This window comes from Nothobranchius furzeri, chromosome 18 (genome assembly GCF_043380555.1).
Source record: "Nothobranchius furzeri strain GRZ-AD chromosome 18, NfurGRZ-RIMD1, whole genome shotgun sequence".
NCBI lineage: Eukaryota > Metazoa > Chordata > Actinopteri > Cyprinodontiformes > Nothobranchiidae > Nothobranchius > Nothobranchius furzeri.
In genome coordinates, this window is record NC_091758.1 from 25,015,380 (window position 1) to 25,034,374 (window position 18,995).

General features: G+C 41.2%; 3 protein-coding genes across 3 annotated transcripts; 2 read left to right on the top strand and 1 right to left on the bottom strand.

Annotated features, from left to right (window-relative positions):
• Positions 1 to 5: 5 nt before the first annotated feature.
• yju2 (YJU2 splicing factor homolog) lies at positions 6 to 3,002 on the bottom strand. Its single transcript, XM_015969749.3, has 8 exons — positions 2,848 to 3,002; positions 2,500 to 2,600; positions 1,696 to 1,840; positions 1,461 to 1,595; positions 1,199 to 1,380; positions 963 to 1,110; positions 522 to 687; positions 6 to 434 (listed from the first exon to the last, which is right to left on the bottom strand). Exons 1-8 carry the CDS (start codon positions 2,869 to 2,871, stop codon positions 313 to 315), a joined length of 1,023 nt encoding a protein of 340 aa, XP_015825235.3. The 5' UTR covers positions 2,872 to 3,002; the 3' UTR covers positions 6 to 312.
• A 1,657-nt stretch (positions 3,003 to 4,659) lies between these two features.
• LOC107392142 (cocaine- and amphetamine-regulated transcript protein) lies at positions 4,660 to 5,970 on the top strand. The gene is made up of 3 exons (XM_015969751.3): positions 4,660 to 4,931; positions 5,120 to 5,200; positions 5,641 to 5,970. Exons 1-3 carry the CDS (start codon positions 4,794 to 4,796, stop codon positions 5,746 to 5,748), a joined length of 327 nt encoding a protein of 108 aa, XP_015825237.1. The 5' UTR covers positions 4,660 to 4,793; the 3' UTR covers positions 5,749 to 5,970.
• A 190-nt stretch (positions 5,971 to 6,160) lies between these two features.
• Positions 6,161 to 16,697, top strand: LOC107392141 (microtubule-associated protein 1S). The gene is made up of 10 exons (XM_015969750.3): positions 6,161 to 6,346; positions 7,964 to 8,059; positions 9,462 to 9,544; positions 9,692 to 9,829; positions 10,536 to 11,046; positions 11,129 to 11,215; positions 11,370 to 13,846; positions 13,949 to 14,090; positions 14,170 to 14,387; positions 14,889 to 16,697. Exons 1-10 carry the CDS (start codon positions 6,202 to 6,204, stop codon positions 15,042 to 15,044), a joined length of 4,053 nt encoding a protein of 1,350 aa, XP_015825236.3. The 5' UTR covers positions 6,161 to 6,201; the 3' UTR covers positions 15,045 to 16,697.
• The last annotated feature ends 2,298 nt before the right edge of the window (positions 16,698 to 18,995 follow it).

Consider the following 18,995-nt stretch of genomic DNA (forward strand, 5'->3'; position numbering starts at 1 on the left):
ACACATGGCATACACACAAAGTGTATTTTAATAACGGCTAAGTTATACAGTTCGTATTCATTTGCATCACACAGAATTTCTTTTATAAAACATCTGTCACATATTTCACATCAAAATTAAAAATAAAAAACGTTTCATCTCTTTCAAACTGAAATCTGCTAAATTTGATTTAACCAATAAAGGATAGCAGACAACCCAACTTATGTAAATATGTCTTCTAATACACACCCACCAATAATTACACAATTTCACTAAATAATTCTATTCCATCATGTTCCCTGTTGCATTATTTCTGTGCCAGCCGGGTTTCAGTCACTCGCTTTCGTTGCTGTCGCTGTCTGAATACGCCCCCAGCAGGCTGAGAGATGATGACCCATTTGGGGTGGCGCCGGTTTTAGAAGCGTTGGTGGTGTCGGTTGTTGATGTCTTTGAACCTGTGAATAAATTACATTAATGTGGAATAAAAGATTAATAATTAAGCTATTGAGCTTTTAGAATGATCGTCAACACAAAAATTTTACCTGTTTTTGAGGCAGGGGGAGCTTCCTCTGTACTCGGTTTTCTGATCATCGCTGCTGGTTTCTTTCGTACTACCAGAGAGCTGAGAGCTCCTTTGCCTCCCAGCGTCCCAACACTCCTCTCCCAGCTCTCTACCTTAGCCCTCTTCACGCCCCCGGATGAGGACCCCTGCGGAAACATGCATCAAATATTCCACTATTCGCTGCTTGCAGCTTGGTTTTTGTCATGTTTGTTCATTTTGAGCTGTAGGAAGCTTTATTCCACCCATGTCAGTCTTTTAAAATGATGTAAAACCTTCTACAATCAAACTTAGATTTTTTTTAACTACATAAAGAAATTGAAGATTTTAATACTAAGCTTTTAATATTTATATAATAACTTTTAAAAAACAGCCAAAATAAGCCATAACCCAATATTTTACATATATGAGACTCTGTACAAACCTGTGCTTCCTCGTGTTTATCAGTGGTGAGGATATCTGTCGGCTTGTCTGCACCAGCAGTCTTTGACTGGCTGCTGCTCTCCTCTTCTTCTTCTGAATCAGAGTCGGAGTCTCTCAGTCTTTTCACGAGCACCCGCTCCAACATCTCTCTGCAAAGCAATATTTGAATGTTTAGCAAAGAAGCAAACAGACTTTTCATTTAGACGTGCAAATGATACACGAGCCGTTCTCACTCACTTTGTTTCACGCTCATCTTCTTCTTTTTCTCTTTCCTTCTCCCGTTTTTCCAGTTCTCTGTACTGATCAATCATTCCCTCAAAGTCCACCTGTGCCTGCCTCTGATTGAGCTCCTTCAGCTCCTGGAGGTTTTCCAGAACTTCCATCTCCATCTTGGAATCCTTAGTGCGATTCTCCAGCACCTGAAGGGGATTAGGGAAACATTACTTAACTGTTCAGAACACTAATTTGAAAAACAAGAACAAACATTTAAAACACCAACCTTCATGGGGTTGTTTAGCTCCTCGTCTTCCCTCTCCTGATGGATTCTCTTTTCCTCTTCCTCAATAAGTTTCTCTGCCTGGAAGTTGCGTGTTGCTCCATGCTCCATGGCATAATCCGTGTTCTCTGGGTCAGTCTAGAATCAAAACATAGGCGTATGTGGATATGTTACTAGCAGATTACTAACAGTAAAAGCAGCTTGCAACAGTGCTATTGTGACAATAATAATACCTCACCTTAAATGTTATTTCAGCAAGACATCGAGTACATTTGATGTAGAAACGAAAGATTGGCAGTCCCATGTAGTGCTCGTTCTGGACAGTCTCTTTGCGTGCATTGAACTTCTTCCCCTTGTAGATGTACTCACCGCATGTTTTACACCTGCGTTTAAACATGCATACATCTCATTAAGAAACCTCAGTCTGATATAAAAAAGCATAATCAGGTTTTAACCTAAACACAATGAACCAGGATTTCTGATTTAAATAGACGTATAGGGGAACAAACTAAATAAATGAAGTGTGGCAGTGTGAGCGTCCTGTCACAGTGTCTCGACTGATCATGCGCCCTGGCTACTTCACCAAGGGCTTTGGCTGACTGTTTAGCGTGCGTTACTCTCACTTGGGAGTCTGGGGATCGAATCCCACCCGGGCCCTCGTTTCTCTACCTTGCCACAGAAGGAAAAGTGTTCATTTATAAAATTAAACTTAGACCTTTACGTTTAATCTTAACAACTGAGTTTATTGTATACATTTTGTAGTAAGTAAGTAAGTACGTAAGTAAAGTTTATTTACGTAGCGCCTTTCACAGATATAAATCACAAAGCGCTGTACAACATGAGTAAAATCAGGGCAAATACCTCAAACCAATAAAAACATCATGTGACAACAATAGTAACCAAAATCAGGAGTAAAAACACAGTCAAGATGTGAACAAGAAAGATTTTGTGTGAAGAAACAATCAAACTGTAGGAATCATGCTCTGAAAGTGGTTGTATTGTCCCACCAAATGAAACTAAACGCACTCATTTACACACCTACCTCATATTGAATGGAGCCATCAATCTGACCACATACTGTCGATCTTTTGGGAGTTTAAGTTTAGGGATTTTGGACGGGTCGAAGTCTGGAGGGTAATATTTCTGTGGAAGTAAAAGCAGAAGTTAAATAATTATCAGAGACAAAGCCGTAAACATGTAATGAATCTAAAAAAAACTTTTTAATCCAAAACTCATTATAGGTTACGCTCATTAAAAGTTACAAACGTCAACACGTCTCGTTTATTTATCAACACTGCTAATGTTAGCTTGTTCTCGTTATCTATTAAGACGGAAATTACTCTGTTTCTGATCCACTTTGTAAAAACATCACTCTGTTATGATTACTTACGTTCAGAACTTTTCTTTCAGACATTTTTTACTTTTGTTAGTGATAAAAAGTACAGATATCTTAAAGGTTTAGAAACTAGTACGCAACGTTGACTATTAGTGATAGCACTGTAAACTTCCGGTTTCTCTGTTTAGTCACTTCCGCCTTTGAAAAGGCGATGCTGCCCCCTTGTGGAACGACGACGACCATAGATATCATGTCCATGGAAACATAAACTACAAACACGTGTTTACTCGTTTATATACATATCTAAGAAGAAGAAGAAGAAGAAGAAGAAGAAGAAGAAGAAAGGAGTTTTTATAAATATAGCTCTTAGATGAAAATCACGAGGCGCTTCACAAGAAACAAACAAAATAAAAGATTCAAAACGATGATAATAAAAATCAGGGAAATTGGGGGGAAAAGGAATGAGAAAGATAATTTGGTCGGATTGGCATTGGCATGAAATAAAATAATTTCATTTGGTGATTATTTAAGCAAAACACCTCGGTGAGTGTAGAGAATGTGTTTTATTTGGGATTTACAAAACGTATAACAAGGATTTAAAGATTTTTTTAAATTAAATGTAAAAATGTCGACATTTCAGCATTTAACACATCCCAAATTGTTGGAATACGTCTGGGTACCCAAAAGGCACGTCAGACACATTTCAGAATTAGGTAATAAATAAATCACCCAAAACAAATCGGACAAACTTTATCTCATTAGATCAGCCTGCGTCATTGTTTGATGTACAGAAACCATGCTTCCTTCTGTTATCTGTCTTTGTTTGGAGACAGTGAAGAAGGTCATGACCTTTGGCTTCTCCCTATGCATCAGAAATAGGGGTGTCTGCAATGGTTTGGTGGTCAAACACTGTTCAGGGGTTAAAGTTTATCTGTGCAGAAGGAAATTGGATCTTGAATACAGGTTGGTGTCAGTGTGGACCTGAGATCTGATTTAAGCTTTAAAAAGGTTAAAAGAGTTCATGTTAATTAAACAATCTATGGGGTATTTGAAGAGCTAAACAGAACATCTCTGCTTAGATCCGCCTGCTTCAAGCCCAGATAACTGATTATATCTTTGATGCTTTATGTCTGTGTCACAAGCAGCTTTGTGATCAACATGATTCATCAGTGAGTCGGATAGAGACTGATTTCCCTGAGACAATCATAGAAAATAATAAAGATGTTTATTGCTTTTAAACATTCCATAGCAGGGACATAAAATATTAGACACTGGTTGTTTTGCTGCTTGTGTGTTTGGTCAGCTTGGGCTGTTTTTAAAGCCTTTTATAAAAAAAGCTATCTATCTTTGTTTATGTGCTTAGCAGACGACTTACAATTTTTTTAACCTATAGGGCATGTTGTGATCTGTTTGGAAACCGGAGTATCCGGAGGAAACCCACGCATGCATGGGGAGAACAGGCAACTCCACGCAGAAAGGCCGCAGACGAGTTTCGAACCTGCGACCTTTGTGGTGCGAGGCAATAGTGCTAACAACTGCACCACCATCTATCTATCTATCTATCTATCTATCTATCTATCTATCTATCTATCTATCTATCTATCTATCTATCTATCTATCTATCTATCTATCTATCTATCTATCTATCTATCTATCTATCTATCTATCTATCTATCTATCTATCTATCTATCTATCTATCTATCTATCTATCTATCTATCTATCTATCTATCTATCTATCTATCTATCTATCTATCTATCTATCTATCTATCTATCTATCTATCTATCTATCTATGCCAGCTCTGGGTAAACCCATCTTTAACCTGTTTGATTTCCTCTCAAAGATACAAAGGTGCACCGCAGTGTCACAAAAGTCAAAGTTTTAATGAATATTTCAGTCTAGCTGATGTCAAAGTGTCTATATAATGATGCTGCATTAGGCGGGAGATCCTTCACTCTCGTTGTTTTCTCCAAGGACCTCCTGTCTGTGTTTCATCACCATGGTCAGCCTTCGTACTCTCCTCCTCATCGTCACCTGCTGCTGCGCTTACCTGTGGTGCGCTCGTGCTGATGAAGACTCCTCTCTCGAGACGCGCTCGTTGGATTTCGCACTGAAAACACAGCAGGAGAAAGACCTGGTGAGAGATTCGTTCTGTGTGTGAACGTGAAGGTTAGACGAGTGTTACATAATTATCTCGTTTTGAGAATTTTGGGAAATTATGCAAAAATGACCAAAACAATCCACGTTTCTGAGTCTCTACATTTGTTCCATAAAAAGAAAAAGGAAATATTCATTAAAAGTATAAGAATTGTTTTTTCTGTGCAGATCGACGCGTTGCAGGAAGTTTTGGAAAAGTTGAGAAACAAAGATATGCCTTTGGAGAAGAAGCTTGGGTGGTTGCCTTCTGTGAGTAAAATGCTTAACCATTTGATGCATGAATTATGAAATCTTCAACCATGATTTTTTCAACAAATTTTTTGATTAATCTTTAGGTGTGAATGAAACAAATTTCAACAAAGATTTTTTGTAAAATTTTATAATTTACAAATAATTTATTACATGTCCACCTCAGTGGACATCGTGCAATCTGAACATGAAATATGTTGGCTTGGCTTACTGAAGTTCAAATGGAGGGGCTCAAATGCAATAAAGTCTTCAACAGCTGTGCTTAATAGCAAAAACAAATAAATAACAATTTTCAGTACCTGTCCACTGTAGTGACCATTATGCATCAAAGGGTTAAAACCAATAACATACTCAATAAAAACAATAGAGTAACGGTTTTTGCACCAAAAATGTAATTTTACACATTTACTGGTTAACTAAATATTGTATTATCTTTGCAGTGTGACGCAGGGGAGCCGTGCGCCGTGCGCAAAGGCGCGCGTATTGGGACGCTCTGCAGCTGTCCTCGAGGGACTGCCTGCAACTTTTACGTCCTAAAATGTTTATAAAGTAGAAATGACAGATAATTTGGTGGGTTGGAGAATAGAATAGATGCGAAATTTATTTAAGTCTCGTTGATTTCTATGTATCTTTTTGTGTTTTTGTTTTTCTAAAAATGCAGTCGTGGTCATAAATGTGTATATTAGTCCTTTTAAGTCTGTTATGGGGAAAACTGAATTGAATGTGTTTGTAACAGGAAAAAAATCAATAAAATGACTGATAAAATAAAATTGCATTGTGCGCATTTCTTTTAAAAAATTGAGCTGCTTTGATTTTGATCCTCCAAACTTTCCTTATTGATCGCATGAAGACCATTGATGGAAACGTTGGGATGTTTTTACCGCATGTTGAACGCACTTGTCCGCGGCAGCGCTCCAGTCATCGTCAGACTCAGTAATGCTGTAAAAGGCTCAGTCGGGCTTTTTTTTTCTTAATGACATCACACCCAAAGAGTTTCCAACATGGCGTCCAGCCGGCTGCTGGAGAGGGAGGTCTGTGCCACCGCAAACCTCGGCTTCTGCCTCCACAAATACTCCCTGCTCATCATAATCGGACGGACCGCTCGCCACGGACAGACGGAACACATCAGCAGGGAGGTCGAAAGAGGTAGGTGCATGGCCAGAGCGGCGATCTTTTGGCTTTTTCTCTAGGTTAGGAGAAAAAAAAAAAAACAAGATACGAATTACAGATTCCTGCGAGTTGTGCGTGTAAAACCTCGGCTGGGGTGAAACACCGAACACTTTGCAGCGTTGTGTGATTTAATTCACCCTGAGGATCGAGGATGCGTCATCTGACAACAAAATCAGCATCCCCCTCATCATCCCTCTGGGTGCATTAGAATTAAAACCAGACTGGAACGGGCTTGTCTTTCACCTCTGCTTGTTGTTATGTGAGGGCATCCTCCTGGGGGGAAAGGTGGAGGAGATGCGCAGCCTTTAAAAGCGATTTTCCTGCAACCTTTGTGCGGATTTCGGCTGCTTTATTAGAGAATATGTGTGATTGTGTGGTCTCAGCCTGGTATCACGCGCGCGTGCACACGCACATGGTGGTGTCAGAAAAATATAGCACAAGATGTGGGCTAATTAACATTTAACCACTGCCTTCTGAAGCCACATTCTACTGAATTGTCATAAACTTCCTACTTCTCATGAAGTTGGGGGGGGGGGGGGGGGGGGTCATGCTTTTCTGTTTTTCTCTCTTTTAACAAAATGATATTCACTTAAAGAGCAAGCTACCCCCAAACCAACCTTTTTTTGCTGATAAATGACATGAACAGTGGCGGCTGGCCAGTAGAGGGCGATAGGGCACCGCCCTCCCAGTTTTCCCCAGTGTTTTTAATTTTTATTTTAAAAAAAAAAAGAATAAATAAAATTAACAATAATCACATATTCTAAGTTAATTGTGTGTTTTGTAACAAAAACAAATCATATATTTATATACCTATATTGATGAGAAGCTCTCTGCCGAGCAGTGGAGGCGACAGAAAGGCTGTAGGCTGTTTTTGAATCGCCCAAACAGGACGGCACCAGCCGACCAATTGCTGACAAGAAAATCAAACGGTAGGAATGGGAATGTATCCAATCAGCGTCGACGTTGTTTCAGAAGCATGATGGGCGATGGAGCTACCGCCAAAGGCTTTCGTTGGTGTTCGGTAGAACTCGGCAGAGTCGTTTTTGGTCGTGACGCAGATGTAACATGGACGCCGCCAGTGGACATGAACGAGAGTCTGCTGCAGACATGTGTAGTCAATAATTTGGAACTTCAGTGCATTTTAGTTAAATTTCAAATATTCTGCCTAAAACTGTCAGCGTTGCGCCGTTGTCAGGTAAAAACTCTGCACTGTATTTGAATTTAAATCTGCCACCGCTATTGGCTGAGATCTATGATGTAAACTGGTACATTATGATGTCACAATGCCATTGTAAGCCTGCGTGTTTGTGTATTTGTTAGCAGCTCCGCCCTCTCGGTCTGCCAGGCAACAGTATTTGTTGCATTTTTCAAACATTAAGTGGGAGTGAAGTAAGTCTCTTGTAGGGGGTGACTTGCTGTTAAAACATAATTTTAGAACAATCCAGCTGCAGAGCCCACTTTCAATTGAAAAAAATTCACAATATTCCCCAAATCCTAATCCATATAACCCTTTAATGTTCACACCAAGAAAAAGACACACGTTTTAGCCTCACAAGTTGGTTGTTTGTGACTGTAATTCCTTTATGGCGTCAGGGATTCGCTCATGGGACGTGGACCTGAAATCCTGCAACCTGGACCTGTTTCTCCAAGAATTCCTCTCCCATCACACGGCATCTTTTAAAGGTGCAGGTAAGAGACTGCTTCACCTGCAGCTATCATTCACATCCAGATGGCTTGAACTTATACACATAATCACTGTCTCCATGGTAATGTGTCTAGTTACCATTGTGGGGTCACTGAGGAAGGAAGGAAGGAAAGTGGTGGAGCAGTTGGGTGGGTCAGGACAGAAAACAATAGACCTGCAGATTTGTGTTTGCACATAAAAACCAACATAAACTAAAAGATTTTTATGCATATTTACTCTAAGCTGCACAGGATGACACCAGGGAGGTTGTCTGAACTCTCTCCAATAAATACCGCAGCACTTATCAGCTCTTTTGCCAGTAGGAGGACACAATGATCAATATTAGTCATTCCTTTACTGTAAATATGAAGCAGAAACCAGGGAAGAGGTGTCTTTATTCAAGGCAAATGGATGAATCAGGATTTTTTATGAAATTCTCAGAAAATTATCAGTAGACGTGTGTCTGCAGTGGATTACCGTTTCGAGTTAAATCGTTTCAAGGTGGCTGCAGCAGCTAGCTGACAGTAGCAGCCATAATAAGGACTGTAGGTCAGTCAATATTATAGATGATGAACTAATAACAGCAGAGTCATTTACTACACATGTTTTTTGCAATCAGATTTGAGCAAACGAACATAATTTAATAATCTGTTCTGGTTTCTTTAGTTGGTTTCATAAACCGAAGGTGGACAATAGAATATATGTTTTTGAGCCACAAAATAGTGAATTTTAAGAGCAGCTAGTGAAAAACTTTGCCTGTCTGGTCACTGCGTTCAGTTTGCTCCTCAATGCTGAGGAAACTGGATCAGGAGGGGGACAAAAGAGGAAGTGTGAGACCAAGAACGCTATTTACGGCAGATGAATAGAATCTGAAAAGTAACCAAACTCATAAATGAAGAACAAACGGCGTGGTTTATGTGCCTGCCATATTTATATGTCGATGGTGCCTGCACGAGTTAATCAGAATCCATTAAAACACCCAAAGTTTGGGAGAAAAGCACAAAGAACTGCTTCTCAAGACTACAACAATATTTCAAACTGAATATAAATAAATAAGGACTTTAAATCCAAACTGTTGCATCATAGCAATCACATAACACAGGATTGTATAAGATAACAGACTTCTCTCCATATTAAGCTCATAGTTTTTCTAATCTGGGACTTTCCCTCCAGTTCCCCTCAGACTGGATTTCCGCTACAGAGAAAACCTCACACATCACCCTCAGACAGCTTTCTGACTCAGCTGTTCTTTCTCTCCTCCTCCTTTTGTCCCTTTTGCCTGCTCATTTATCACCGCTCTTGTTCCCTTTGACTGTTATCCCCGTGTTTCCTTCAGCTCTGACTGTCCTCTTTTTGCTTCTCTTTTGATTTCTGCTTCTTTCCTTCTCTTTGCGTCCACCTCTTCAGGACAGAAGTGTCTGCGCCACGGAACCAGAGTCTTGGACACTCAGGTCCTGATCAATCCCTCTCAGGAAGTAGCTCACTCAGAGGTGAGAGCAGGATGTAAAACTAAAAGACAAACAAAAAAATGTTACGGAGAGCTTTGGATGTTTCCATCTTTTTAAATTGCGGCAGCTTATTAAATTAGTAAGTGATATTACACATTGGATTATTTTCCTCCTCTGCGTCACCGTCAGGTGTTTGCGCTGCTGTCCAGGGATTCGGCTCATAAGCTGCTGATCTTGGCTGGGCTGAGTGTGGAGGAGAGTGGAGACCTGCTGTTTCACAGAGGACTCTTTTCACCAGATCATCTGAGACAAATAATAACAGAGCAGGTATAATTATCCACAACTGTAAATGTTCTGTTGCTGCTCTAACTTTTTCAGATTTATTGTTAAAAACATTCCTGAATTGAAAGTGGTGTGGTTTAGCTTAAAGCAGCAATTATTTATGTTGATATTTATTAATTTTTATATTTATTTATTTTTATTACAATTTTGGCTTATTTTGTCTTTCTTTTGAAAACTGTGTCCCACGCTTTTCTAGCCATTGGAGTGTTTTACTAATTGTATCAATTTTCTTGAATGAGCCATAGAAATTTTTCCCAAAATTATTATCAAACATCCATTTCCAACCCATTTTACTTGAGCTCTGATTGTCTGACAGTAAGAGAATTGTGGCTGTCAGAAGGGTGGGCAAACACACAGCAAATAAAATGAACTTTCATTGCTAAAATGTAGATAAAATTAGGTAAATAAATAAAAAAACATTAATAAAACATTTTGTTTGCAAATGAAGTCATGCCTGACCGGATTTATATAAAACTTCATATTAAGTGTCAATTCAGCGTGAGTCCAAATGAAAATCTGCATTTTTTTTACCCGGCACACCAGTCTAAATGTTTCTGTTTGCGTTCATGTAAATGTAAACCAAGAAAGTTGTCGCAAAAATGGAAAGAACTGATTTAAGTTTATCATTGACAGAAGAGCCTCTTGTCAAAATGAAACCTGTTCTGTACAGTAAGGACAACTTTGTCTTCAGTTTCTAGATCACAAGAGCTCTGCATCCTGTCCCCCCACCACCAAAACCAGTCTGACCCTCAGTTGTCCCAACACTGGACAGTGGAGAACGATCCTCTTGAGGAACCCGCCCCTGCAGGGTCCTTTCACTCTCCAAATCAACCCCCCAGAAGTGCTGCCAGCTATGGAGTCTCTGGGGGAATTTACTTCCCTCATTTCTGGGACCATTTCCCCTGCATCTCCCTTTGACCTTCTGCCTCCTCCCACCACTGTGGGTTTCCTCAAGCTGTCCCGTCCTTGCTGCTACGTGTTCCCCGCCGGCCGTGGCGACTGCACCTTCTTCGCCGTCAATGGGTTTACGGTGCTAGTGGACGGCGGCTCGGACTCTCAGGCCTGTTTCTGGAAGCTGGTTCGCCACCTCGACAGAATCGATGCAGTTTTGTTGACGCACATCGGCCCAGAGAACCTTCCTGGGGTCGTCTCTTTCCTGGAGAGGAAGGTTGCTGAGAAGGAGCTGAGCTCGGATGTCAAAGGTAGAATTAAACATCTTAACTCTAACAAATGTCTTCGCTATTATATAACTCATGATTGAATGTTCTCATTTTGTCTGAACAGATGACTCGTCTAAGAGGCTTATCTCTCCAGAACTCGGAGTTGTATTCTTTAATGCTCCTGGCGCACTACAGGAGCAGCAACACTCTTGTGAGTTTTACAAAAAAGTATGCACACACTCTCATCATGTATCCTCGTTAGTTAGACGTAAGTCATACAATCACAGCAACTTTTATCCTTTATGCAAAAAGTAGATTTTTACCAGCAGGAAGAAAAATTATTTGAGTTCAGTCTCTTCTTTTAGGCGAGGACAATGTACTGACGGGCATGCAGCAGGCTGCTGTAAGCCTGCAGCTGTTGAAGAAGTTGGACATCAGACCACAACCAATGTTTCGCCCACAAGGAGTTCCCATAAAACCTCTAACCCTGTTCCAGAAGATGGGAGTGGGACAGCTGGACTTATACATCCTCAGCCCAGGAAAAGGCAGCCAGGAATATGAGACATTCATGCAGAACTGGCCTGATAGGACTTCCTCGTCTTCATTGTCTAAGTCCCAAAGTCTCCCTCTTACCGCCCTAGTCTCTGTTTCTGTCCTGCTTGTGTGGCATCCAGCGTGTCCTCAAGAGAAGGTGGTCCGGGTGCTTTTACCGGGCATAACTCCACAGGCGAAGCTCCTCCAGGGGCTGGAGAAGCTCAAAGGCTTGGACTTCCTCCAGAAACCCACAGTCACCACTGGAGACCTTGAAAAGATTGAAGAAGACAGAAAGGCAAAGAGGACTGATAGTTTGGAGAGTGGAAGATCTCAAGGGAAGGAGAGAATGCCCAAGCAAGGGAAAGAACGAGGAGTAAAGGAAGAGGGAAAGGATGTACCGCTGAAGGAGAAAGGAAAGATGTTAAGCGGAGTTGGTGGTAGAGATACGGATAAAGCCAAGATCAAAGAGACGAGTTTAAAACACAAAGCATCCTTTTCAGAAAAGAGTAGTTCAAAGAAAGGAGCAGGGAAGAGTGGAAAGAAAGAGGAGAACAACATTAAAAAGCCTGAGCAGATGAAAAGGGATCCCTTAAAACCGAAGGGCGAAAATAAAACAAAGACCAAGAAGGATGTAAAACGTGATTCCAAAACAGGAGAGAAGAAAACACAAAAACTATCAGGGAATGAAGCAAACAACAGTAAGAAAGGATCTTCTAACACTGAACTAAATACGATGACGAAACAGAAAACTGGGGTTAGGTTGGAGATCTCAGACTCAGGGTCTTCTGTTGCTGACGAACAGAATCAAAAGATGGAGACAAAAGACCTCCGTGGCTCCAAGATGTCTACCCCTGAGGAAATGACCGAGGACTTTCTCAGGCTCCAAGAGGAAAATGAACGGGAAGAGGTGCAGGTAGAAAGAGCCGATGAAGAAAAACAGAAAAGCTGTGCGTTCAAAAGTGAGAAGAGCTTTGGAGCCTTAAGTGGAGACGGGTGTAATAAAACATCTGAAAGACCAGAGGGGGAGGCAGCGGGTTGTTCAGGAATATTTAAAGTAGAGGGTGACAATGTGGTGCAACCTGGGACAAGTACAAAAGGAGAAGTAGATTTGAAGAAAAAACTTCCAGAAGAGCTTGTTAAAGCTAACAAACCTGCAATGGTGGTAGGATTTCCCTCTCCTTTGAACAAGACGGCAAAGGCAGAGCGTACAGTCCAGCTGGACATAACCCCGACGGAGTACACGCTTCTGGATGGGGCTTTGAGAAACACCCCTCCCTCACATTCATCTCCAGAGAACCAAGCCCCTAACAGCCCTGATGAGGAGACAGTGGAGCCAGTTTCTCCTGACTCGCGTCCCAACAGCGCAGGCCACACCCCTTATTGCCTGTCCCCGGATGATGTTTGGTGCAACAGGGCTGCTCTGAGCCGGCTACAGGCCCAGATGAGTAACCTTGATGTGGCCGATGGCTCTGAGCCAAGTGGCGCCAGACCAAGTGAGGGCCCGTCCTGTCAAACCAAAAGCACTCCAGAAAAATGCTCAATCTCCAAAGAGAAACATCTAAGTTTCCTGTCTTTGGGTGCATTTAAAGAGGGATCTTCAGAGCCCTCTCCGTCTGTGACAACCACCACCACTCACTCACTACCAGCAGAGGTGAGCTCGCCTCAGTCCACTGAAGTAGATGAGTCCCTGTCCATGTCCTTTGAGCAAGGCCCAACCACAGCGAGCCAGAGAGAAGGAGATGACAGCGTTTATCACTCTCACTCCAATGGTGGATATTTTGTGGGAATGCCTTTACCAATGAAACAGCCTCCCCGATCTTTAGGTCAAAGTTCAGAGATGGGCAGACCTTTTGCACCCAACTCGCTGCACTTTGAGGCATTGGCTCATGACGTGGATCTGTGTTTGGTTTCTCCATGTGAGTTTAAGCATTTCAAACAGCCTGATTCAAGCTCCGGCGCCAGCGACTCGTCCAGAGGAGCTCCAAATTACCATGGCAACAACAACAACTCCAAAGACAGGTCACCAAGTGAGTCAAATGCCCCTGCTTGCACAGAGGACTGCCCGTCCACCACAGCAGACGGAGTTCTGGACTCGGACTCGGATGAGTCGTGTAGCGACCCGTCCAACTCCCCGTGTGACCGCAGCGGCAGTCAGCCTCTGCCCCCAGACCCTCTCCCAGCTCCTCTCAGGGACAGTCCGCCCCTTCCTCCCCAACCTGACACCTCGATGCCCGTTCCTCAGTTTGACTCTGAAGCTCACCTGAAGAGAACAAAAACCACTGGAAACAATGGCAAAAAAATCTCGGCTGTGAGTATCCATTCAAAAGTTAGCTGCATGTGGTGCCTCAGAACCAGTCAACCATTATTTTATAGGATCACTTTATACACTAAGTACTCCTTGTTCCACCAGATTGTAGATGGTCCCCAAAAATCAAGCGCAGGGAAAAATCGAATGGGGAGCCAAAGTGGAGTAATAAAAGGTAATATCTCCACAGCTCGTACTTCTTCCTCCAGCAGTAAACCGGCACCAGCAAAAACCTCACCCACTCCTGGTAGTATTCTGATCCTGTTTCACCTTTGTTGGTGTTAACCAGACACGTGTCATTCCTAAGACATTTGTCTCTGCCTCAGGCTCCAAGACGACATCTGCTGGGGAGGTGGGTGTGTATGTTGACCTGGCCTACATTCCCTCTGGAGCCTCATCTCCTACAGTCACTGTTGACTTCTTCAGGTGCATTCGCTCCTCCTGCTACATTGTCAGCGGCTACAGCCCAGAGCGGGAGGAGCTGATGAAGCAAACTCTGGATGCACTGCTGGAAGGCAAGACATCCTGGCCGGATCCAATGCAGGTAGAAGCACAGTGTAGTCCTTGTTACTTCTTAAAATATGATCAGTCACTCTTGAGTTTCACATGCAGACTGATTCATGTACTTCCCCATCTTGGCTCCTGACAGGGAAGGCTGTGGGTTTTATCTTGCAGCCAGGAGAGAGCAGAGCATGTCTCGGCTAGTAGAAGCTAACCGCTAGCGACTCCACAAGATGGCAGAACTCTTTCAACTCTTTGTTATTTGTGGCAATAAAACATCAACATTGCAAAGCAAACAGACTCGGTGGTAGTCACGTTGCTGTTAAGCAATCAGAGGCAAGATGTTTGCATATAATGATTATTACCAACTCCTACTTCCTGTAACAGAATTGCCAGAGCTTTATCTCTACAGAGAACGACTCACAGGGCATTCATTCATACTTTATGCCCTCTTTAAAATTTGTAATAAAAAACTAACATGGTGTGTAATACATTAAGAAACATTGAGCACCCTTGAGCGGTTTCTGTTCTTTTCTGTGTCCAGGTGACAGTGATCCCCACTTTTGAGTCGATGCTGATGCAGGAGTGGTACCAGCACACGCTGGGCAGGCAGCGGGAGCTCAGCATCTCGGTCCTGGGATCCAACAGCACGGTCGCCATGCAGGATGAGACCTTCCCTGCCTGCAAGATTGAATTCTGAAGATGGGCTTGGGAGTTTGACACAGAGAGTTGTTGGACTTTTTTTTCTGCATGTAAATGATGTAGTGGATGATTGTGAAGTGTTTAACGCCACCTACTGGTAAACTACCATGACTCGGGCTTCTTTTGTAGACAGTAGGAGAATTGCATGCTTTCACCGGTGACCCTGTACTGAACAGGAGAGGGGATGACACTGAATGCAAACGGAAGCATGTCAGCCTACAAACATGCTGCTGCAAACTACTCAGAATATCATAGGTTGAGGATGGTTTTCACTGAGGCGTTGTGGGAGTTTGTCTCCTCTGATGCAAAATGTATTAATGAATATGAAAAAGAAATTCAAGTTTTGCACTTTAGTTTGATTCCCAAACTTGACACGGCTAAAGAAAACTGAATAAAACAATTTACCTTTAACAAATTCACATCCACAGTGCGTACAGATGTAAGCAGATGTGAGAAAAGGTGTTGCTGTGTGTTGTAGCTGCTTTACATGGTTTTGTGTCACTGTGGCCTTTATGTTACGCTGGAAAAACTGACTTTGTGACTTCCTGTTAGCCACCAGCAAGTGATATATCACTTAATCAGAGGGGCAACATTTAACAGCATTACAGCAATTGTGTTACTGGGAATAGTCCTGCAATTGTAATCTGATAATAGTGCTTATAGTCATGCAAACCAGGAATTATGCTTTAAATGCTTTACTAAAGATCGAACAAATTTTAGGTGTAAATATGCAAAAATAAATCACAAAGTGTGTATTAGAATTTTTGTTTTGCACCCCAGATTTGTCATTGTAAGCTTTACAAGCTGTAAATCATAAACAAACTGATTGTTATACGTGACAGAGTAATTCAGCTGAAAGTGAAAGAGGTGCTGAGATCAAAAGGTCAGTGGGATACATCAAACGTTATCATTCAGGTTTGTGATTAGTCATGTCTGCATTTTTATAGTATTGATGTTTTTTTTGTCTGAATTATTTAAGTTAAACGAATTTAGTGGTCAGATCATTTGCTGGATTGAACATGCGAGCATCCAATTTACCCATGTTTATTATGTTTGTCATCCTCATCCTCTGTTGAGTTTTATCACATCCAGATGATTTATTTTTATTTGGATATTCATGAAAATATGTGATTGTAAAAAGTAGTTTCCGTTTTATCCATAACTTTCCGTTTTTGACACCTATGCACATTTTTCCCATTACTGAAGCATAAAAAGTCATAAATATATTATTTGCTCAGGTTCCTCTGAGGACACGTGCTGCTTCAAAAATCTGAAAAATCCCAAAAGCTTTTTGTACCGATGCAAACCACAATGTGTATAAGTCATAAAAACTGTTTAAATTTAACCAAAAAAGTTTTTATTTTATTCTGATCTCCATTTGAACAGACAGTTGAGGGTTGAACTAAACATCTGGGGTAAGAACTATTTAAACATCCAGTCTGTGAAACTCATTTTTAAAACACTTCCTGTAATTTTTTTATTCATGATATTCATAAAGAAACAGAGAAAAACATTGTGGGGAAATGGGAACAGAGGTGGATTATTGAGATGTTTTCACTTTCTAATTTCTAATAAAAATATCAAACTGTGAGTAAAAAGCAAACAAACAAACAGGAGTAATGCAAGAATAAAAAAGAATGTGTATCACAAATGTTGTGGAAAATTCTTCAGTGCAAATTCTTAACCAATGAAACTGAAGTTAAGTGAAACTATAAACATTTCATTTTGCTATCAGGTGTAAAATATTAGGGTAAAGACGTTTCTTTTGAATAATTAAAGGAAAAATGAACAGTTATTACTTAAGTAAGGCTTCATAATGTAAAATTCCTGCAGCTCTCCTGCTGAAATGTAAAACTGAATAGCATCTCTATAAAAGCTGTTTCATTAGCAAGACAAGACAAAAAAAAAAAAAACGGTTTGTCATATAAAAAGTGAAACCAACTTTTGTTTCATTCCCAAGGAACATGCACCAGACCGCTCTCAGAAATTCATGTCTAAACTCTTACTGAAGGTAATTTTAGTATTTATAATAAACTTTTAGAATTATGTTCATATAAAATGAAAACATGAATCTCTCTAGCAATCCAGAATTTATTTGAGTTGTTTAAATCTTTACTTTGATCATTTGAAACAGAAACTAACATTTTTCATAGATGAAATGACATTTTTTTTCTGTTAACATAATGGTAAAATTTGTAGAAGATAAAAATGTGTTTCTATGTGTTTTTAAGTCAAATGAAAGTAGAAGTGTTTTTGTGACTCCTGATTTAAAAGAAAAAATATCTTTGATGAATTCAGAGGTCATTTCCAAATTCAGAACAAAGTATGATTGTTGTCCTTCATGCTTTTATCCATGCCATTAAATGGTAATATTAGAATACAAGCAGCTTTTCTACCCCAGTGAAGGAGTGGGTCGCACACACAAAAAAAAAACAAAAAACAAAAAAATAAATAAATAAAACGGGGCATCATGATGACATTTGACGTGTCTGTCATGTCTTGGGAACGTGATGACGTAACGGGACATAGGAAGAAGAACAAGGAAGCGGTGGAATGAGATGAGGCTGGCGGGAAGCAACATGTAACAAAGCAGGAGTTGTTCATTAAAGCAAGTATTGTTTCAATTCAGTGTCCTATCTGATTAATGAAGTAAGATAGACACACAACAATGGCAACGAGGATAATGGAGATGAGTGTGTGAAAACAGGAATTTTTTTGAAAAAAAAAAAAGGTGCGGTCATGATGGAGAAGACGCGGATCCATCCATTTGCATGCTACACAGAACCCGCAACTCTCGGATCAAGATGGACGTGGTGGCTGGCGTCGTTCGAGTTGTATGCGGACGGGAAAGGCCTTATCATCGCCGACGGAACGTCTGATGTGATGGTGCAGCGTAGACATGCTCTTTTACTGCACCTGGCCGGACTGGACGTTCAGGATGTGTTCTTCACGCTACTGAACACGGGAGGAGCGGAGGACTACAACACGGCAGTGGATGCACTTAATGCATATTTTGTTCCCCAAGTAAACCCACCGTATTCTCGTCATTCTTTCCACAAGTTGGTCCAGAAACAAGGGGAGAACGTGCAGCAGTTTTGTACTCAGCTGAGACAAGCTGCGAAGGGCTGTGATTTCCGGATGAAGAAGAAGGAAATATAATTTCTATAGCGCCTCTCAAGATAAAAATAATGATGGCACTTCACAAAAACAAAGTGTACAAATATAAAAAAGATTTCAGAAAATGGTTAAAATATATTTAAAATGAGCAAAAAGTAGACAATTGTGATTAAAAAAATGTTAAGAAAAAGAGAGTGAATAGGAAAGAGGGAAATCAGTGGATCCTGAGGAAGGTGGAATAGGTGGGGAGAGCAGAATAAAGAGGGAGTGGTGAAGAAGGTAATACAAAAGCCAGCCTGAACTGGTGAGTTTTCAGCTGCTTTTTAAAGGAGACCACTGAGTCCACTGATCTCAGGGGGAGAGAGTTCCGGAGTCTGGGGGCCACAGCAGCAAATGATCTGTCACCTTTGGTCTTTAGCCTGGTGCGCTGCACAACCAGTAGGCTTTGATCACTGGACCTCAGGGACCTGCTGTGGGTGTAGGGACTAAGAAGATCACCAATGCAAGATAGTGCTTGTCCATGTAAGGTCCTATAGACCAGAACTAGGATCTTGAAATGAACCCTGAAGTTGACTGGCAGCCAATGAAGCTGAAGTGGGATGATGTGGGTGTGTTTGGAGGACTTGGTCAGAAGCCGAGCACAGGCATTCTGAACCACCTGTAGACGGTTCAGGGAGGTTCTGGTTAAAACACAGACAATTAAAAATGTAACTCCCAAAACAAAAAATAACATCTCCAATTACACACAGACATTACCTGATGAGCTTGTGATTGGTGTCAATGTGCACCATATACTTTGGGCAAGGAACTGTGTACGTCCTTCTCACTACAC